The 22,124-nt window shown below is 36.1% G+C and overlaps 4 protein-coding genes across 14 annotated transcripts; 3 read left to right on the top strand and 1 right to left on the bottom strand.

The window, feature by feature from the left end:
• The first annotated feature begins 365 nt into the window (after positions 1-365).
• Positions 366-10,434, top strand: LOC105689857 (transcriptional repressor p66-beta). 6 transcript variants are annotated; one of them, XM_012407194.3, is made up of 9 exons: positions 366-707; positions 3,594-3,662; positions 4,479-4,765; positions 4,900-5,125; positions 5,264-5,543; positions 5,730-5,795; positions 6,122-6,555; positions 6,648-6,949; positions 7,123-10,434. In XM_012407194.3, the coding sequence occupies exons 2-9, from the start codon at positions 3,613-3,615 to the stop codon at positions 7,380-7,382; spliced, it is 1,905 nt and encodes a 634-aa protein (XP_012262617.2). In that variant the 5' UTR covers positions 366-707; positions 3,594-3,612; the 3' UTR covers positions 7,383-10,434. The 6 variants fall into 6 exon arrangements, with proteins under 6 accessions (XP_012262617.2, XP_012262618.2, XP_048508433.1 ...); XM_012407195.3 differs by lacking the exon at positions 366-707 and adding an exon at positions 2,281-2,565; XM_048652476.1 differs by lacking the exon at positions 366-707 and adding an exon at positions 2,619-2,757.
• On the bottom strand, positions 10,430-12,856 carry LOC105689860. Its single transcript, XM_012407201.3, has 3 exons — positions 12,542-12,856; positions 12,173-12,290; positions 10,430-11,240 (listed from the first exon to the last, which is right to left on the bottom strand). The coding sequence occupies exons 1-3, from the start codon at positions 12,854-12,856 to the stop codon at positions 11,050-11,052; spliced, it is 624 nt and encodes a 207-aa protein (XP_012262624.3). The 3' UTR covers positions 10,430-11,049.
• Positions 12,857-12,942: 86 nt separating this feature from the next.
• On the top strand, positions 12,943-16,028 carry LOC105689858. Of its 6 annotated transcripts, none has more exons than XM_012407198.3 (10): positions 12,943-13,084; positions 13,208-13,391; positions 13,483-13,559; positions 13,628-13,779; positions 14,008-14,131; positions 14,234-14,295; positions 14,367-14,695; positions 14,791-15,032; positions 15,111-15,230; positions 15,366-16,028. In XM_012407198.3, the coding sequence occupies exons 2-10, from the start codon at positions 13,284-13,286 to the stop codon at positions 15,835-15,837; spliced, it is 1,686 nt and encodes a 561-aa protein (XP_012262621.2). In that variant the 5' UTR covers positions 12,943-13,084; positions 13,208-13,283; the 3' UTR covers positions 15,838-16,028. The 6 variants fall into 6 exon arrangements, with proteins under 6 accessions (XP_012262621.2, XP_012262622.2, XP_048508436.1 ...); XM_012407199.3 differs by having other exon boundaries at positions 13,205-13,391; XM_048652479.1 differs by lacking the exon at positions 13,483-13,559.
• Positions 16,029-16,115: 87 nt separating this feature from the next.
• On the top strand, positions 16,116-22,093 carry LOC105689899 (MAU2 chromatid cohesion factor homolog). Its single transcript, XM_012407274.3, has 8 exons — positions 16,116-16,670; positions 17,166-17,345; positions 17,434-17,712; positions 17,884-18,130; positions 18,239-18,486; positions 18,643-18,848; positions 18,942-19,144; positions 19,278-22,093. The coding sequence occupies exons 1-8, from the start codon at positions 16,446-16,448 to the stop codon at positions 19,472-19,474; spliced, it is 1,785 nt and encodes a 594-aa protein (XP_012262697.1). The 5' UTR covers positions 16,116-16,445; the 3' UTR covers positions 19,475-22,093.
• The last annotated feature ends 31 nt before the right edge of the window (positions 22,094-22,124 follow it).

The following is a 22,124-nucleotide window of genomic DNA, read 5'->3' as shown; positions in this document are numbered from 1 at the left end:
AATCCAGTTCCAAAAAATTCAGTGGTTATTGCTGCAAAGATCCATGATCTACGACTTCACAGTTTCACAATACGTATAAATTCTTTTTTTTTCACAATTCCTAGATTGTGGAATGAATTAAAACATCGGAGAGCCGTTATCCTGGAAGAAAGGAAAGCAGATATTGCGTTAATCCGTTTTGACGGCGAGCCCTTAAGTTTCTTGAGTTTCGCCGCTCAAATGAGGGTGCGCAGAAGCACGTGGATTTGTTTGGATGATTGTCACTCGTATTTACGGAGTCCGTGGTGCCCTTCCGGTGAGCCCCGTAGCCAGCGGCGCTTCCCGGGGCAGGAGCGGTGAGAGGGGAGAAATACGAAAGTGGGGGGAAAGAACAGCAGCAGCAGAACAAGGCCGCCATATTGAATCACTCTCGTTAATTTTTGCGCGAAGGCGGTGTTAATCTTTTACCCCTCTGCGGGAGAGCTAGGTACGTTTGAGGGTTGATAAAGTGTTTAAAAGGTGTTTAAAATATCGTATCAATAAAAGATGTGGGATCGTGTGTGTAGAATAATATCAGAAAAGTGTAATATCTTATTGGATATAATGCGGTGAAGTGCGGCGAATTCCCTACTAGTACGTACGAGTGTGTGGAGAGCGGCTGCTTTGTGTAATCGATTTGTGTGTCAAGCGGTTTACACAAATTTGGACCAACCTTGATTGACCCCCAGGTATGTCTTCGCTGTGCAAAGAATGTGGGCATGTTGGGTGTCAAAATACTCGTGAATAATTGGCAATTGCATTTTTATAATCCACGACCACGAACTCCCGGTTATTAACGAGAAATATAGGGAAATCTTGAGGCAAGCGACCCCGTCATACGCATCGGTTGACCTCCCGATCTTCAAAATTCACGTCCACCGAGTAACCTCGTGTTGGGTATCAAAATTCTCGGTATTACAAAACTAATTCACCGATCTTCGCAAAATTAACCTATGAGTCTCACCAATTCGAGCCAATTATTCACTATCGATATAATGAGACGATACCTTCACCCTCCTAATCCCATATAGTATCCATTACGTAGCCTCAATGCCCATGAAATTGATTTCATTTATTTTCGGTATTCCACTACATTCTAATTGCCAATAATACCAAACGCGAGACGACCACGATAATCCTCCTCAGTCGTTACACATTCTTGCATACGTCGTAAATACTTCCACGTCGCTGATCATTCATTAACTATAGTATACCATAAGATTCTTGAATTTCAACGTTAAATTTGCCGTATAATGAGATAACGGTGATTCGAAACAAGAATCTCACATTATCCAACTATCCATCTATTCTTTCCATCAATTTTCCAATCTTCCAACTAACCACAAAACTATTACTTCTCTCTATATACGTAATATATAATCAAATATTTTCTCCCTCTGCTCGAGTAAAAAGGCGGGAGGAATAGCTGATGGCTTCTATTAAACATTCCAGATCTATTAATCTATTCCCAACTCTCAAAACCGCTTCGGACACACAAAAATTAGTAACAAATTTTAGTTACGAGGGAATAGATGACTGGTACACCGATGTTCTTTCCGTCAGTCGCAAAAAATGTGGAATAAAAAAAAAAACAAATCTTCTCTCCTCTCTATGTTGAACGCTCACATCAAGATTCCAAGATAACGAAAATGGCCACGTATCATATCTCGTCTACAATTGTCAGCCCGAAATAATTACACAATACCCTATCAAATATATCTATACATACATAATGGGTATATCTGGGCTGTACGATGAGTTAACAACGAACTACCAAATATCATTTCACAACTCGTAATAGTGACGAACGATTACGAACTGTTGAAAAAAAAAAACCAGACAGGGCAGGATTTTTTAAATAAATAAAAGTACAACGGTAAATACGGTCCTTGGTGCTCGAATCCATTGGGGGGTTGTCTCGGGGAAAAAAATTCTCTCCGAAATTATCTCTGGTTCCTTGCATGAATAAAGTACGTGACAAGTACGGTATATTATTTAACGTTGAATTTGTTAAAATCTGTCGAGTGAAGATTATATTTCGTGTGTGCGGCATTCGGTAGGGAGTAAAAGGAGGAGGAGGTGGTCTTTCAGGGGGGAAATGAGGTGTACGGGGTCTCTGCCGGGAGGGGAAAAGAGGCGAGCAAGCGGAGAGAGAAGTAATTAATGTGCGACAGTCCCTCCCTCCCTCTCTTCCCTCGTCCACCCCATTCCCTCTCCCCCCTCGACTCCCGCCTGCCGTCGCGGCGAGTTGCCTCCCTCCTTCCCCCCGCTGCCACCCTTTTTGCCCCCTGGCCCCTTTGCTTGCTACGGTTAGCTGCCATTGTGTAGAGACGCTACTTCCGAAGCATCAAATTTAATTTGTTGATTTGGGTTTTGGATATTCGGCTTGTATTAAAATCGAGATATATATGTGATACGTATCGGTGATGTGATTGTCTCGGGTGTATTATGTTCTTTATTTCTTCAATTATTTCATCATTGCTATTGGGAGATGAAGCTCATGATTGGATTTTGATGTGTGTTTAGCCGGGTTCAACTCAGCTAGAGGTTAGAATATTACTTCCTGAGTTCGTTCGTTCGTTCGGTTTGTGAGAATGTGGTGTCATGTATGTGATGCGCGTACGCGTCCCAATGTATATATGTTTTTATATATACGTGACGTATTTCTGTGTATTCGTCGATTCGTCGTCGTCGTCATCGTCGTCGTGTCGACTTTTCTGTCGTGAAATCCTCTTTCGTGTGCGTGCGTGCGTATTCTCTCTATCTTTCTCTTTCTCTCTCTCTCTCTTCACTTGGGGATGCTACACCAATTTTTTTTTTTTTCTACATTTATGCATCTAGTTTCACATTATTCTCCTATCAGTATCATTTGTTATTATTATTATTATTACTATTATTATTATCATTATTTTTTAATAAGGATTTTCTGTATTTGTATGTACTGCAGTTCTCATTACTGTCTCTCTGCTGCTGCTGCTGCTGCTGCCTTCCATCTAGCTTTCTCTTCAGATCTCGTATTTTGTGATATTTTAGTCAACGAATGGAATGCTGTATTCCTGATATGCTGAAATACCGTAGTGCTAATCACTGAACTTTGTAAATGTTACCTCGCTTTAAAACAGTCCGTTTCGCAATAATCCCCTAACAATCATCACCTATTTTTTTTCTTCTTTTTGATCACTTGATTAATAGAAAAAAAAGCGTTCTGCCTAATTAACTTCACTTAGTTTTGTTACCCTCCAATTTTTCTTTTTCAGACAGGTTTTTTTTTTAACATATATAAAATATTTTGTTCATCTTCTCGTTTCAGAATGTCCCATTTATGCAAACAACCATTTCCATTGATTTCCTTTTTATTTATTGATTATTCTTTGACCAACTTCGTGTAATACTAGAAAAACAGTGATCTTATCGCTGTTTCTATGTTATGAAAGTCGTCTTTTCATATTTTTGTTGCAGTTTGTTTAAATTTTCACTTCTTTGTCAGATGATTGCTTTATTTTCATATTATGTAGCAACAACAATTGATCTATTTGTTACAAATATTGAGAATTTTTACTCTTCCTATTTTATAGGGTCGTAGCACTGGGGAGGATGGAGGCGATGGATTTGGACGGGGATACTGTGGTTGACCTTAGTGTCAGGTAAGAATCAAGTATTTGTAACTCATGTTAGTGCTTGCAACTTGTTAGTCTTGTTTTTTCATTAATTGAGCCAAGTTTTTTTTTCTTTTATCACAAGATTTATAATTAGTGTTCCTCAAGCATCGATACTATAAAATTTTGTGTAGAATTCTCAATGTCTACAAAACTTCTTATTTAATACCAAAATTGGAGAAGTAATTAATGTCTGAGCAGTTTTTTCTTATTTCTACTAACTACTGCGGTGTTGGTAAATGTAGCTTTATGTAACCATTGGACAAATAACAATTATTTCACACCGTTCTACTGATATTGCTATTTCGTTTGTTCAACGTACAGTTGATAAAATATTGCACAGAAGTTTGTCGGTTGTATCGGTGTGGTATGTCTATGTTGAAGTTCTAAATTATTTAGTTATGTCAAAGAACTCGTTTCTTATCATAACATACCATAGAATTAACTTATGAACGCAAATATTGATTATCCTCATTTGATGTTTCAACTTGGAATCCAGTTTTACAATTTTTATGTAGACATTAATTTTATCCATCGAACCCTTTGTCTTATTTTTGTTCTTTATACTTGCAATATTTATCAGTACTTGACTCATATTCCAGTACAGCGGTTAACCACAGATACAATAACTTCTGATTAAATTATACATACTTAGCTCTTAGATAAATAATCAACTTAAACTTCAGTGGTCTGATTTACAAAACGTCCCACGGAATTGAATAAAAACAAGCAGCCTTGCATAGATAACCTGAGGATTACACAAAAGAATGAATCTGATATGGAAAACTGTTAATTTTTTTATAGCAGTAGCAGTAGAAGGGACTCCCCGTCCGTCCCTACGAATTCCAGTGATCTGGGTGTTCCACTGGATCTAGGTGCACATTTTGCAGCTAGTCCTGGAATAGAAAACAATATACCAGAGGCTAGAAATATTCAAAACGCAACCCGAGGTATACTGGGTGCTAAGTCAGGCGAGGATAGAAGACCCCGTCGTAACTTGAGACCTAGAACCGAAAGAAGTTATGCAGAAAGTCCTGACGAACCAAGAATCAACGGTTACGTAAACGGAAATGCTTCAGATAGTGAGGAAGGTAATATATTGTACTCCACTTACCGCAATTATAATTATCACGAAGGCTTTACCTGCTTAGCTGTCACAGTTTTCTAATTTTGTATGACTTAAATTGCTGACTCATGATCGGAAATTATTTTGATCCATTTTTAGGTGAAATGCCGCCGTTATTACCAATCAAAGAACTAAGCTCAGATGAATTAGCAGAACGTGAAAGAAATCTTAGGAAGCTAAGAGAAGACCTGAGATCTGAAGAAATGAAATTAGTATTGCTTAAAAAGTTGAGACAGTCGCAGCAGCTCAAAGAAAACATTGCGGCAGTTCCAAAAGTACCCAGTAAATTACCCCCACCAGTCACAGTACAACCAGTGGCACACAGGTAATTAACTTAGATTCCACATTAATAGTAACTTACTCGTTTGATTAAATTCAAACTTCATAACTCCATTATTTTGTTCGTATTATATATATCTTTTTTATGATTGTTACTATCATTTCGTTTATGATTTTATCACAGTCATAGGGCCAGCAAAGCCCCACCGCCCTTATTGAGAGGTCAATTGCCTCCAAGTAGAAACATTAGTTTACATGGGCCACCACCAGGTATACTGTTACCACCAACGACAGCCAGAAATGCTACTTCCAGTACCGGTATGCCACCAAACATGGTTATACCACAACCTCCTCATCCTAGAGGTAGACCTTCGAGCGTAGCACCTAACGTTCCAAGTTATCATGCACCAGCGGACAGAACCGAAAGATCTACCAAAGATCCAACACCTGCAATCGCTCATCAGGTTTGTGGTTAATTTCTGCATTTAGTTTGAAACTAGGGCGATAAAAAAATATTTGCATAAATTATTTATAATTGGAAGTAATTGAATCAGTTGAAATCATCACGATTGATTATATTTGATTAATATTGACTGTTATTAATAAGCAATAAGCACAATAACTATTTTTTCTATGTTATTATTACAAAGCAGCTTATCGGAACTCAGGAAAATAAACCCAGCACGTCAATAAGCACCCCTGCGCCTCCTGAGCAGGTACTTTTCGATTCATCGAATTGTATTTCAATTTTCGTAATTGTTTTTTTAATAAGTTGTTATCATTCATATCTGAGATAAGCAAAAACAAACATTTTATTTGTCCCTTCCTTTATTGGTAATGGATGAGTCAATAACCAAAATCTTTCAATTGTAGCAGTAAATCCTAGAGCCATCAAATTGCTATACCTTCTTAGTTAGTAACGTGTAAACCAAATTGATAGTGTCATCCGTTGTGATTGTAGTTAATACAACGTCGAGCTTTGATTGGTTATAATAGCATAACCTGGTGGTTGAATATTTTTTTGTATTTCTGTTCTAATTAGGAAAGAACACGAGAAGATAATCAAACTCCTGCTCAACGTCAAGCAGCCGCTAAACTGGCTTTGCGCAAGCAGTTAGAAAAGACTCTTCTACAAATTCCACCGCCAAAGCCGCCACCACCAGAAATGCATTTTGTGCCGAATCCCTCCAATACAGAATTTATTTATCTGGTTGGTTTGGAACACGTAGTTGACTTTATAACGAAAGAACCAGCTATACCTCCACCTCCAGAACCATTCGAGTGTACTCAATGCAGGACTGATTTCACACCAGTTTGGAAGTGGGAAAAATCTGCAGGTGGTGGCAAAAAAGAAGGACCAAGGGGTCAACATGCAACGTTTCAACGACCTCCGGCTGGTCGCGATCCTCGAGTCATATGCGAACATTGCGTAACGACTAACGTGAAGAAAGCCCTCAAAGCTGAACATACTAACCGGTGCGTACAAGTAACAATGTCCCTATGGTTGTATATTATTCAACGAGCGGTTTAGGAGCGTTATTTTGATTGCAAAATTTTCGTTTCAACAGATTAAAAACAGCATTTGTGAAAGCATTACAACAAGAGCAGGAGATAGAGCAACGATTGGCACAAGCAGCATGTCCAAGTCCGGATCCACCTCCTCCAAAGCCGGTTCCAAAGGCATCGACACCCACAAGGAGAGTGGCTACTCCGCCGGCACCCCAGCCAGTACCGCAAGCTCCAGCACCGGCTCCAACTCCTCCGACACCTAAACTTCAAGAACACCCACTAGCAAAACTAGCGGACAGTGGGAAATTCAGCCCACATCACGCAGCAGCGGCTGCTGCGTTGCACCAACAACTACTCAGAGGTGAGTTTTCCATCGTGTTCTTTTCTCTTCCGTGTTTCACTTTCTATGTCACAGGTAATTTCTCTCTATCAACTCGATTTGTAGTGATTTTTCTCATTGTACTTTCTCAACCCTATTCTTAATTGTTGTGCTCGAACTCCGATTTCCCGATCAATGAACTTTATTTTCCACAGAACTTACAAAAAATCAAGTCCCTGGATTGCCTCCTCATCAGCCGTTGCCTGCTCATTTGTTGCCGGCTTTTAACCCTATACTGTACCCTTATCAGTTGGCAATGGCACAGGCAGCGGGTGGTAAAGGGCTTGTCGAACTCCAAAGACAGGCAGCTGATCTTCAACGTCAATATTTACTGGATATGATCCCGTCTCAAGCATCTCAGGCTCAAAGTAGTCAGGCTCCGCCACGGGCTCACCCACATAACTGGAAAACGTAACCGAACGTGTTTAAACGCAACCAGTGAAAAGCTAAATGAAAATAAATAGTCTAAAAAAATGAAACTAATGAATATTAATTAAAGAAATAAAAATGCTGATGAATGATAAATATGTACGTGACTTCTTTTAAATTAAAGATAACTGGATCGTACAAATATTATAGTCAATACTGAATATTGATAACCAATCGACATTGCAGTGTTTCATAAAGTATAATTAATTAAAAGAAATCAATGTATCGTTAAAAGAACAAACAAGGAAAAAACCAACAAACAGAAGAAAAAAATAAGAAAGAAAACACGAAAATGTTACAGTTGGTAATGTTCAACGATTTAAATATATCAAAAAGTTTAATGATCCGAACAATCAATCCATAAATGTTCTCTTATTTGATATGAATATATCTGTTTATTTATTGTAACATGGATTATCGTCATTAACAAAACCGAATCTTCAAGCATGGGAACTTTACGTTACTAAGTGGTCATTGAATAAACACAATAATCAATCCAATAATTATTGGTTCGAGAAAGTGTAGATATATTATTATTATTATTATTATTATTATTATTATTATTATTATTATTAATATTATTATATTGTTTTTTGTCATTACAAGCGTCGTATCATAGTCCGAGTATAATTCAATATTGAATATTGATATTTGACTTCATATTGATGATCGACAAACGTTGACACACAGATATATGATACAATTGAATGAAAGATAATAAACATATTGTAGTTTAAGAATGAATCTGATAAATTTTTGTAAAATAATTAAATCGGTATCGTTGGTGATTGTTGCAAAAATTAAATTCACCTAATTTTTGTTATTCTTCTTTGCTATTTTGATGTGAGATATCAAATAATTCGTTGAATTGTTCATTCTAATTCGTAACAATCGGCAAACATGTATGAATGTTTTGGCGAACACCAAGAACCAGGTTTTTTGATAAACGCCATCGGTAAATTTTTTTTTCTCTTTATTTACCTTCAATGTGGAATATAAATCCAAAAAAAAATAAAAAATACTAAAAAAAATAAAAACAAAAAAAAACGAAAATAAACTAATCAAGACAAAAACTAACTAAAAGATTCAGGAGTGCATAATATGAGCGCTCGAGTGAATATAATAATTGATAGCTATAATGAACATTTGTAAAGGTCTTAAGGCAGTAATAAGTGTTATATAATAATTAAAAACAATCGAGTAACTGAATAAGCAAAAAAAATCTTTCTAGACTTTTAGGATTAAGACAGTCTTGGTCGCTGGTTTCAGTTACGTCAGCGGCGGTACCTGTACTCTGTGTATATCTATTGTTTCCTCCAAACTGTGAGTATTTTTAAACGAAACTTAACATCTTTGGATTCTAGATAAAAAAAATTCATTACTTTCGAGAAGGCCAGCTCCATTATCGGATGTTAAGATCATTTTTTACATTAACAGGTTTTCAAAAGTGATAATGTTTGCGCGTGCACAAAGTAAGCAATTGTAATAATACCGGTAATTCCTAGTTGAATATTTGGAATTCAAAAAATAATACTTGGGGAGATTGCTGGAAACTGTGTTTAGTGCTTGTGAACTGAAAATCATCAAGATCATGTTCGGAGATGAAATTGACCATTACTCTTTAGCATAATTTGGGATTCCACTATTTTATGTAAGACTTTTTTTGTTTCAAAATTAGTGTAATTAATCCAAGTTCGGCAAAATTTGACTTTTTTCTATTATTGGTATTGTAATCATCGTCGTTTAAAAGAGCCCGGCATTTTCCCTGTATTATAGCCTTGGCCTCTGTTTTAAACCTAAGTTCATCGACACTTATTCATTTGATAATAGCCGTTCATGTCCGATTCAGTAAATAAATATACTATAGTCTCCATATTTCTCGGTATATAATAAATAAAATAGCGTAATTGTCCCTCTTTGTAATACACAATAGATTTCAACTCATAAGTAATTATACACCATAATCTATGATCACATAATAGATCAAGATCTCCGTGTTTTGTATAATAAACTGACATGTCGAGATGTTTTTTTTTCTTTTTAATCATTTATTTTCTAATTTCATATCTATCGATTTTCATTTTTTACTTTTCGTATTCCTACAAAAGCATTTGACGCTCTGAAAACAAGAAAAAGAATATATGAATAGAGGAATAACTTTTCCGCGAGATGGTTGCTCACTTTTTTAAGGATCATAATATACATATATGTTGCTTTTCGTAATGTAAGAAGCGTAGCAAGAATTTTTAACATTTTAATTGCGCTCCTGGATGGCGAGCAGATCCAACTGTCGAGCCTTACTCGTTCTTTAACAAATTTTTAATTACCTTCATTTGACCATTCTGTTCTTCTAGAAGAAGTGTCTCATCCAAAGTGTAGAGTTAGTAAATATGGAGTCGGTATTATTTTACCTACTTTCTTTAGTGAACACAAAATTATGAATGCCCATGACTTAATTAGTCTGACAGTAAAATGTTGTGCCGCTACAAACTAACAGAGCAAAACTTTTCCAATTTGTTCATTTATTCTCTATCCAATGTTGTTAGATATTTTCGTCCTTTGGGTCTGTATATGGTGCTAAATCTGCTAGGGCTGAAATTTTTTTACGCCAAAATTTATTGGAAAATGAACGTTAGGTAAATTGACAAATTCTTGATAAATTATGAAATAGGTATTAATTTAAGTCTACAATCAAGCAGTTAAGTGAACAGACTTCGAGGGACTGAATGTTTTAGTATTTATACCTGTGTTTTGGCCATTGTATAAAATACAGTTAGTGTAAAATTTCAAGTTTGTAAGCTAGCTGTGTAACGACAAATTTTAGAAATTCTTTTTGTGTATGGCACTTTTGAAAAATGAGAGATTTGCTGGTGGAGAATTCTATCATTAGGCCCATTGGGTTTGCATCTGACTGTATTTTGTAAATTTGTGCTCAGCATCTTAATCAACACGAACCCCTTTTACCCCGTCAATAGAATTAACAGTTAATTAACCAATTATTACGAAAGGTAAACAAATAAAGCTTGTCAATGATTGTATTTAAACATTGGTATTTATTTAAAAACTTTTATTTCTTTTTTTGATTCAATATATTATTCATAATTATGCATATTTATAATATTACACAAGGTAAAATGTCTGCAGGTTGTCACCCATAGATCAGAACATTTATTTTTTCTACTCATAGTCAGATATTTGAACAGCGTGTAAAAGAGTTTCCTATAATCATGCCTTTTGAAGATCCAAGATATTTTATTTATTATAAAATAATAATCATCGTAAAGTTGATTGTACTTCTTTTCCAAGCCAATCATATGCTAGATATATCACGTATTCTAAAGTAGAAAATGTTGATCATCTGGTTTGATTGTACAACCTTCTCTACAGGGCAATGTTTATAGTCGTAACCAGTTCGACTTCTAATTTAGTAAGCCCCCTACTTGGGCAATTACAAAGTGGTTTAACTCAAAGTTAGTAATGTAATATGGAGTGTCAAATATGGCAAGGAATTCTATTTTCCCAAGTTTGTATCGGTAAACCAACTCCATGATAAATCCCAGGATCGTGTCTGTGTCTGAATTGTAATACACATTCTCAAACTGAATGCAATTCAAACACAAACTATAGTAAAACTGAATGATCGATTGTTAGATTTACTTCTGTTTTTTTTCATTCATGTGATTTATACATTTTTTGAAATGTTTGGCACAAAATGGGTACAGAGAGGGATGATCACAGGTCCTACATGCTGCTGCCAAATGAGAACAGCATTTTAAACTTTCGCGACAACATGTTGACCACATATGAGGCCCAGCAACTGCACAATTACCACAGTAACAATCTCCTGCAACAGAAATTGAATACATGTTTAGAATCAATAAGTAAGTGATAAAAATAATAATGAAAATAAAAAATAGTTGCCGCATTAGCATCCTCCAATCGTGGGTATAAGCATAATATTCTGGTGAAACCGTAAATCGAGGTACACCTTGTACTGCTTTTATGGAAATTAAATTTGTCACAATGGAGAGTTTCACTTGCAGATTTGATATTATGAATTTTGCAACTTTCTCCAAGTACCGAAAACTTCCAGCTTTCTTGAAGCATCATACCCTATGGCATTTAATGATTCAATGGAATTCCCTCGGACGTTAGATATTAGCTGGTTTGTACCCCAAATTTTTTATCGTGCAATTGACCTTATGACATAATGCAGCATGTCATTTATTATTGAAAACAAATGTTGTTATTGTTTCATTTACTTAAAAATACATCTTATACACGGTCTCCATAACATACATGTATGTAATTCCATACGCTGTTTCTGTTTCTGTGGTTGATGTTGCACACTCGTGTGGGAGTGGCTATTGTCAAGGTCGGGCCATTGTTGACTCCAAAGTTATAGAATGCATTTCATACACAACCTGATAGGTAACGCAACTATGTGCGAGAGCCATGAAGATTTAATCGCTCCTCTTCATAAACTTATGCAATAATCCCCTATACCACAGGTTTCATTCACCTGATGTTTCATTCCATGTGCATCTACAGGTTTCATTAAATATTAATTCTGTTCAACTCAATAATAGATAAAGAAAAGAAGAGACCATCTTCACTTGTTTGAACTACGTAGAATTTTGTCAACTTCCTTATTTTTCCTTTTTACAGTACCTTCAATGTTTCTGGTTTTGGAGATCTAATTTTGATTAGCGTTTCTTTACAGATTTTGATACTCTAAATGCTTCACTTATTTGTGTGATTTCAGTTTTATCTTACCATAGGGACAATCCACAGATCTTCGCGCCTCGGCTCTTCGACATTCTAGACCATCTTCACCCAGTGGACAAGATGTGGAAGTCTCCTCGCTGGAACTCTCACCAAGAAGTGTATTCATCTAAACATAATTATTACAGTTGTTGGATCAGCAAAAAAATGTAAAATCAATTTATGAAAACACAAATCAGTCGTCGAGTCGAGTCTGACTGTTTTGATTTTCAAGATATATTCAGTAGCTCATGACAAAAATCAACTCTTAAAATGTGTAAAAAATAATCGATTGCTAATTTTTCAAAACCCAAACAAGAACTAATCAGAGTGCAGTATTTCAGACAGCTGGTGCTCTTGGATTATTTTCTAAATACTTACCTGTTTGAATGCACCAGGTTTAGAAAACATTTTTACTAATTTTGCGAGTGCAGTATTTGTGGTGGTTTGTTCCGATTTCATTTCCGCCAACGAACCTATATTTTGTAACGTGACACAGAAACAAAATGAAACAATAGCAAATTTGTACAACATTTTTGTAATTTTCAATGAGCAGATACTGCAATTCAACTTATTCAAATGTACGTCAGTTCGGCAGCAAATATAAACGGCGACTGACAGGTGCGCGGCGAGCGGTTCGTGCGGAGATTTAAAAAACCGGCAAACTTGTTCTGTTGCGACAGGTCGCGATTTCATACTGATGCTCACCGAGAGGGGGCAAGTGAAATGCACTCATTATTTATTTACGCCTCCACAGATTGAAAATCACCTCTGTTCACATGTAATAATCTCGGCTTTTATCCAAACATTCAAAATAATATTACTAGTGATTGTTGGAGTTTCGAATTTCGAGATTTTTGAGGGAATTTATATCGATGCTCATATGCTGCAGTGTTGTAAGGATTGTACGCATCAATGATCACGGTAAATAATCTTTAGAGAGATAATTCAAATGCCCGCGGGTTTATCTACTTTTTTTCGTCCGTCTCTATCAGACGACGTATGATAACAAGCTATACTGATATGACTTTCTTCTCTTCCCAGCAGAAAGAGTAATTTCATCACTCTGCTTGAATGTGACGTTCACATATCGTTTCGATTCAGTTATATTAATATTATTGAAATGAGTTTAGATTGGACAGAGATTGGCCAAAAAGTTGCTTTGCTCTATGAAGAAATGGAGTATCACTGCGAGTACAGCATTGAACATTTTATGGATGATCTTAAGATTGTGAGTGCCAATAACGTGAATGTACAATTTATTTAAACAATCCTAATCCACCGCTGTATGCAACTATCATCACTATGTGTTGTATTTTCAGGCAAAGAACAAAAAAGTTTTTGTTCCTAAATGCAGGCCTGAGGATGAATCTACTGGCTATTTGCGTTATTCTAAATGGTCATACTTTGTACACACGATACCTATTCATCACACAGATTTCAAAATAATTGTTATGTGGTTTACAGGTTGTTATCATTTAGGTATGTAATAGAGTGTCATCGATCAATCTTGACAAAGCTATTCAGCTTCACAGATTATCTGTCCGGCGTCGATATGCTGGTGGAATATTGTGATTATTATAGATCTTATTATGAGCATAAATCAAATCACATTCCTGGTAAGTACATAGAATGAAAGGGTGAACTCTTCAGAGATCATTGTAATCGACCAAATTAAACTAATGGCTCATAGAGCAATTAAGAATTATTTCAAGATACTTTGGGATGACTTAGAATAAGTTCAAGTGGATATATGTTTGATATTTGCATCTAGCAACTTGTTGGAGTACATAACAGAACTTATTATGTACTTATAATCATGGATATAACGTTTTATCCTATTACAGTGGTTTTGCCAGTAAATCCAGGACAAATGCTTTATGAAATATTCAAACTAATCGCCCGAACTGAGACAACTATTAGGCATGATGCCTGGCAACATGTTTGGCTTATGCTACTGGACCTAATGGGGTAGTTACGCGTTATAAAAAAATTTATCAAAAGATCTGTCCCTTTCCAATATTTTTTTAGAGTCAAGGAATTTTTGACTATCAATACATTTCGTCAATATAGGTTGTCAGAAGACAATGTGATATCTTCTGTGGAAACGTATGGTAATAACATCTTTACTATCGGTGCGTTCTTTTATTCTTTCTGAATAATGCAGTATCATCCTATGAAAACTGATATGATATATAAATGATAGGCTCCGAGTCTGCAATAGTTATCATGGCAGATTCCGACTTGTACGCAGTAGTTGAAGCAATTATGAGATTCTCCAGCAACCTTAACTTCAAATTGACCAAGTTTTTCATCCAGGAACCAGTTGAGAAACAGTTTTTTTCTACGTTGCAAAAGAATGAATTCCGAAATCATACTCCACCTCTAGATACTGCAGTACTATCCAGCCTGTACTTGTTTCGTAACATCGCAGAAGTAATAGGATCTTTAAATGGTCAAAAAAATAAACTGAGCACTGTTTCGGTGTGGTCTGAGAATCTTATTGCTGCAAAAAAATTAGCTGCAAATATAGAGGTACGAAGGTGGTTACGCATGAACTTGGTATCTCTTTGTTCGAGTTGAATTATCTTCCAGAGGCATTATGTCTTTATTTACTATTTGAATTATAGATAGGGACGGTTTGGATTAATACTCATGGACAACTTAGTGCTGGATTACATTCGATAATTTATTCTCTACCTCCGTGTGATGCTGGAGATCTGTGGACGTGGAATCCGGAAAATGATATTGATGACAAATGTCCAATCGCAACTAGAACGATCGATCTCTTTTATGGAGGAAAATGGCATACTCCGGATGAAGGAACATATTGGACCAATAAAAGTGGAGTTGCATATGCTGAAGCTACTAGGTAATGGGACCTGGATTTGGATAAAAGCCATTATGTGTAGTTATGCATGTATTGTTATCTTTTCATTTGCATTTCTAGAAAAGATTTTATCAGCTGTGTTAATGCAGCCCGTAAAGGATTCAAATCTTGGCATTCCATGAAATTGAGCGAAAGAGTGAAGGTCATCAGATGTTTTGCGGAAAGACTTTTTGCCAATGGGTGAGATTAAGTTAATTCAATTGCCATTCGTGAACAATTACTCTCAGACCTCATAACGTCTTTGAAATACATGAGAATATTATAATGGATTCACTTGATGAAAAACAATAGTACAAATATTATCAATTTTTTTAGGGAATTAGAACTTGGAGATCTGGTGATGGAATTAGTTAATCTGCCCCACGAATTTGGACACTCGATATCAATTGTTCGAGATGGAGAGGTCGAGATTTTGACCACACAAGAGCCTTCGGGTGTTGTTCTTATTTTTTCAGCCATTAAATCTATGTTATTCACAAAATTAATCATCGCAGCTGTAACAGGCAACACTGTTATTGTTGCATCGGACACTGGTTGTGACTCTATATTTGCAGGATATTGTGACATGTTAACATCGTCTGGGTTTCCTCCTGGCGTTGTAAATTATTTATTTGCTAGAAATTCTGCAAGCTTAAGAGATTCAAGAAAATTGGTCGATAGAGTGCTTACAAATTCTTGCGAGTTCTTGGATTTCAAATTTTCAAAGCCGCAAGAAGAATATTTTACTCGTAAAATAATATTCGCTCAGGTAACTAAGCCTAAGTCCATTTGGGTGCAATGTGGGTGAAGTGCTTTTGGGATTGATTAAATTGAAAGATTTACAAGTCCATATTTTCTTGTGAAATGAGAAGGGTCTCTCAAATCGTTATTCGAAACTTTGAAGAAATCTATCTCTACAAGAATTTGCATTATGGGATCGAACATTTCATACAATATATTTTCTGTTCAATCTAGTAAATAAAAATGATTCATTCTATTCATATCTAATTATATCATTGATACTCTGTAAAAAATAGCACTTATTTTCAAAGTGTAATTCAATTTCATGTTTGACAACATGTTTGAATTTGCCCCAGCAGTGCTTACTCGCCGGTATCGCGATACCGCGGTAATGAAATTCCCAACGCCTTCCCTAGAGAAATGTAATGTGTTGGGAAAACTGACGAGCATGCAGTGGCGTCTCCACCACGAAACTATGCGTCTAACACGGAACGTAAATATTACGCAATACAGCGATTTTAACGTTGAAGTAATGAATCGAGGAATATAAATGTGACTAATTGTTGTGTTTAAAGTAAAGCTAAAGTTGTAGATGTAACTTCTTCTGTGAAAAATCGTGAAACAGTCTGGAAACTCGTTGTTTTATAACCTGGGCGCTCTCGGAGAAATGTCAAAATGGCGTCTTCGCAGGACGCTTGGTATCTTTCGTTGTTGGGTTTAGCCGAAAACTTTCGTACTTCCAGCCCGCCGAACATAAAATCGTGCATTCAGTGTCTGCAGGCTGTTTTTAACTTCAAACCACCGCCCAGGGTCGAAGCTAGGACACATTTACAACTGGGCAACATCCTACTCACGTACACCAAAAACATTGACCTGGCGCGAACCCACCTCGAACAAGCGGTAAGTATTCGATTTCATGACATTTTACTGATATCAATCCTCTCACTTTCTTCATATATTCGTTTATTGCATTTCCCAAACTATCTCAACGGCTCTTTTTTGTTCACTCTTCCTAACGATCCTAACCTGTCTTCATTCTCAAAGGCACACCCCCTAATTAAAACACTTTCACATGGAATGAAAGCAGCTGTAAAAGCTATCATCTGAAAATTGATTTCTGTATTCATAATATCAATCCCTAGGCATTAACGCTCAAAGTTGAATTATTACGACGTATCAAATCTGCTATTTGTTTACAATACTATGATGGCATTCTTATTGTTATAATAAATCTTAAGATTCGGTTAGCAGATACATACATCTTTCGACGAGAAATTTTGACGCTGTCATCGAATTTAATGTGACTTGAGAGGCATTCTCATTCATGAATAAATCAATCATCACATTTTTTTTTCTTGCTACTTATCAATGATTGGTTTGTTTGTTTATTTTCAGTGGATGTTAAGCCAAAATATCAATGCCTTTGACGACGTTAGATTTGAAGCAGCGAGTGTGGTTGCGGAATTGTATGAACAGCAGCAACAACCAAACCTGAGTCAACCAATTTTGAGGAAAGCTATAGAACTATCACAGCACAATGTCTACTGGCATTGTAGGCTCATCTTTCAGCTCGCCGTGAGTGAAGAAAATAAATGAATAGTTTTTAATGAACCATAAGTATCCAAGATGTTGGAGTGTAACGTTATTTGATTCAATTTTCTAGCAAATCCATGCATCAGAAAAAGACTTTGATGTCGCAAGCAGTTTGCTTGGCGTTGGAGTTGACTACTCTCACATGAGTAAAGCCAGTTACACACGTGTTTTGTTTATACTGAGTCGGGGGATGCTTTTACTAATAGACAAAAAATTCACCGAGGTTCATTCACTTCTCAATCAAGCTGGACATCTTGTTGAAACTTGGCAGGGTAGTCCGCACCAAAAAGAATACTTAAAAGTATACTTCCTAGTGCTTCAAGTCTGTCATTTTCTCATGGCTGGCCAGGTACGTGTTTGGAATCAAAAAACCAAATCGTTAATTTTATTTGGAGTAGTTATTATCTTCCAATGGTAATGAAAGAATGTCAAATGACTCAAATCTTCAGTTTTTTCTTTAAATCCAATCACATTAATCTCTCAAGTTGAATAATATATTTTGGTTTTTTATTTTCGACAGGTGAAAAGTGTGAAACCTTGCCTAAAGCAGTTACAACAAAGTATACAAACAATAATGTCACCGAGTTGGCCTTCTGATGAAATAGTTACCGGTTCTAACCTCGGAGACATGTTTGTATGGATGCCCAAAGAACACTTATACGTTCTGGTTTACCTGGTGACGGTGATGCACTCCATGCAAGCTGGGTACATGGATAAGGCACAAAAATACACTGACAAAGCACTTACGCAGATTGAAAAACTCAAAAGTAAGTGGTTGGCCTGTGCAAGTATTCAAAACTTTCATTAATGGAAATGGATTGACTTTTTCCAATAACTGAGTTGACTAATTTGTTTCATACGATTTCGTTTCACAGTTGTTGATAACAAACCAATTCTATCTGTGTTTCAACTGATGCTACTGGAACACATAGTAATGTGTAGACTCGTGATGGGTAATAAAAGCTTAGCCCTTGCAGAGATATCCCAAGCTTGTCAACTTTGCAGGCGACAGCCACGTCTTTTACAGAGTCATAAGCCGCAATTACACGCACTTTTAGGACTTTACGCTATGTCTATGAATTGCATGGAAGCTGCAGAGGCCCAATTCACCGCTGCTCTTAGAGTGAGTGACAAAAATAGACTTGACTTTTCCGTTTCAAAATACTCTCTGTGAAGGCTGAGAATCATCTAGTTATCGATTGATAGTTCTCACAAGATTCTTTCTATGAAAATAAGTATCCTTAGTGTTATAGATTAACAATTTTGATGATCTTTTCAGACCTCGCAAGAAAGTGAGCTGTGGACCTTTGCAAATTTAAATTTAGCAATAGTTTATCTCAGAACCAAAAGGGATGCCGAATTAGGAGCCCTTCTCGAAAGGATAAACCCAGAATCTTTACCGTCACATTCCCACTCTCTACGAGCGGCGGCGTACTATGTTCAAGGACTCCAAGCCTTTTTTGGTGCAAGATATAACGAGGCCAAGTAAGCATTGTTCCAAATATGAAAAGTTTTAGCGATCATTAGTCGTTTGTCTAACGCCTTACTTATCATCGGATATACGTTTCATTCCATTAGAAGATATCTTCGAGAGACGTTGAAGATGGCAAACTCGGAAGATCTAAATCGATTAACGTCGTGTAGCTTAGTTCTCCTGGGTCACATATTCCTCTCTCTTGGAAATAGTCGAGAATCTATGAACATGGTTACACCCGCTATGCAACTGGCTTCGAAGATACCAGATGTACATGTGCAACTCTGGGCGAGTGCAATCCTTAAAGGTGATTAGCCTAAAAGATATGTTCAAAAGTTTATATATCCTCTCCAAAATTGGAATCCGACTTAGTTTCGATATTTACAGATAATTTTTTGGTTCGTTCTTTCATTCCTAATTAGAAATTATTAATCTTACAGATCTCTACAGAATATGCGGTGACCCAAATCGTGAGAGTGAAGCATACCAAATGCACTGCAACTTTTCACAAATGCTTTTAAAAGACCATTTTCAAAGTACACAAATGGGTGAGCATACGCTCATTCAGTGGACCGAAGGACCTATTCCCCAACTACCAAGCAATCCACCTCCATCGACGTCGCAGGGTGTTCTCTAACCAAGCCTACGAAACTAAAAACGAGCCCGCGGATTTACTTAATTTGCTATGATCGCTGGCCTTAATTGCCCCAAGACTTTTGAAGTGATTGAGAAACCTATTTTCGAGGTGCGTTAAATTGTGATGCGGTTATCGAACGAACAAAAACAAACAGGCCCAAGGTAAAATGCGTATGTGAAGACACTGTCAGAGAAATCAAGTTTACTTTCAAGATTGAACGCAGAGCTGCGTAAGAACCCTTACAACGATTACTTTTGACAAAACTGGATTCCATTGATCCATGAGTTAATCTTGAATTTATTCAGGCTGTACGCGCACTTTTTAACATTGAAATCCTAACTAGATTGCTCTTGCTGTGTATTTTGATTATCTATAACTTTATTTTCGACATTGTTAGAATTTTATCATATTATCTTGACATTACCTCTTGAAAGTAATCTTTATTCGTCGTTGCTTTTCCAGTATTGTAAGAGGTCAAGTATATCAGAATTCATATATATATTGTATAATTTAGGTATTCTCTTTTTCTTTCATTCTAATTGAACGGTTTTTAATTTGAAATTATGTGCTGGTATGATCAAACTCTACGATTACATGCCCTCGACTGATTTGAATAATTTCATTGCTTTAAACGATTAGCATTGGTTTCAGCATGATCTCCTCTCGGCGATTACTTGTATTCATGTAAAACATATTCTAGTTTCTAGAAGGAGAAAATAACCAGCACCCTCGATGTAGCTCTCTATTAGTACATTTTGATCCCTCAAATCTCATTGATAATTTATTAACTTTTGGAACAATGAGTAATTCGAATTGTATCTTGGCGCTCATCATTGGTTTTTCTTGCTGTCCAGAAGACATTCTTTGGTGGTTATAGAAATTCGACAACAAATGCATTTGATGGATACAAGCTATTTTAATCGCACAGAAGAGTGTGGAACCGGTGTGTGTGTGTGTAAAACGTACAAATTTAATTAAATTTAATTGAAAGAAGTAAGGTAATAAGCGACGGGGTATAGGCAAGCGACACGACATACAACGGTGTACAGTAGTAATAAATTTGTGCGTCAGAGAAAATACAGGGTATGCCAAAAAAGTGATCGAAAGTATTTTAAATATATATATTTAAATTGAATAAAAAAATGTATGAGTTTAATTACTAAAAACAATTCTGGTTTGATTTTCTTTTTTGGTACACCTTGTATCGTAATATTGGAGTAAAACACAAAAAAAAAATAATAATTAAATAAATTGTTTATAAGGATCGTAAAGTTAATATAAATATTAAAAGTTATAAAGAATTAACATGACATATATAGAGCTGCAGGGGCCTTAGCGCTCGGTAACTTAAACTCATTAATGGCGGTAACGTCAATTTTTTTACAGTTTAAGTTACCCCAGCGTCTTGTACATAATTTAATTATTAAATTTACAAGATACAATGAAATGAGGAGACGTAAAATAATAATTTCAAAGAATTATTATATCGAGTAGTATTTATAAGCATTGACTAAGTGTGTCGTGAGAGGAAGAGTGCTGCCTAGAATAAATAAACCTGGGACTGAATTTTCACAAATTTATTCACATGATATCGTCTTATCATTGCCCGTGTTTCGAAATTCAGTAAAAATTGATTATTCTCTCTATAGTCAATCATTGTAGCATCTCTACCGAGACTGTATTCGTCATCTGTCTATATTTCAGATAAGATTTGATGAAAAATGCTTGAGAGATAAAGATGTAGATATTGTTGAAGGATCAATTTATTTCCAGAGATTAAACCAGTGGACGATTTCTCAATTGATAGCTTTACTCGGTAATGCTGCGATAATAATAATTCCGAATATTTGCAAATATTTTAATTGGAATTATGTCCTGCGTTGAGGGGTATTCGGACACTCTATCTCTGATCGTACTCTTAGAATTGGCCGTATGGAATATTAAACTTAAGATACTTCTAAGCATCCCGGGAGTGTGCTATTGTACATATATATAGTATCTATGTGAGAGAGATAAATCGAAACAAAATCTGGGGAGTATGAAAGGTCATATATTGAAGTTATGGTTGTTTAGGATGCGCTTGTGTATAAAAATGTAGTTCTTGTAATCTCGAATCAAGCTGGACGAAAGATGCTTGGGTTTAGATTACACTTAGGCTAATGTAATTAACGAGTGTGCGGGAGAGACTGGGAAGTTAGAGAGATTGCAATACCAGAAACTCTTAAAATCTTGTACAGGCTGTTTTACCACAAATGTATGTATTTTTTAAATATCAGAAAAAAAGGTAACACACTACTCGAAAGAGTTCGTTTTACTCACAATCAGAGTTCGTCCTTCCTTGTCAGTGATTTGACGTGTCTTGTTTTGGTAAATTCGATTGTTCATGTAAATATCAAGCCCCAGTTGTAGGTGAAAAAGTTTTGTCTTGCTCTTTGCCTATGTACCCACTTGATATGGTCGCGCTGGACGGGGACCAACAATTACCGATGTATATTCTCTTTTGTGCTCTGACTTTGTCTTTGTATTTCATTTCACATGTGCTAATTTCGCGCAGCTCACTTCCCGCGTACGTATATTGCTAACAGATATTTATTTTTTCAATAAAACCAATTCTAGTTACTTTGGGATACAGTTTTTATTGTATGCTTCA

Source organism: Athalia rosae, chromosome 3 (assembly GCF_917208135.1).
Source record: "Athalia rosae chromosome 3, iyAthRosa1.1, whole genome shotgun sequence".
NCBI lineage: Eukaryota > Metazoa > Arthropoda > Insecta > Hymenoptera > Athaliidae > Athalia > Athalia rosae.
The sequence above is the reverse complement of the archived record's forward strand: the minus strand, read 5'-3'. Positions and strand labels throughout refer to the sequence as shown.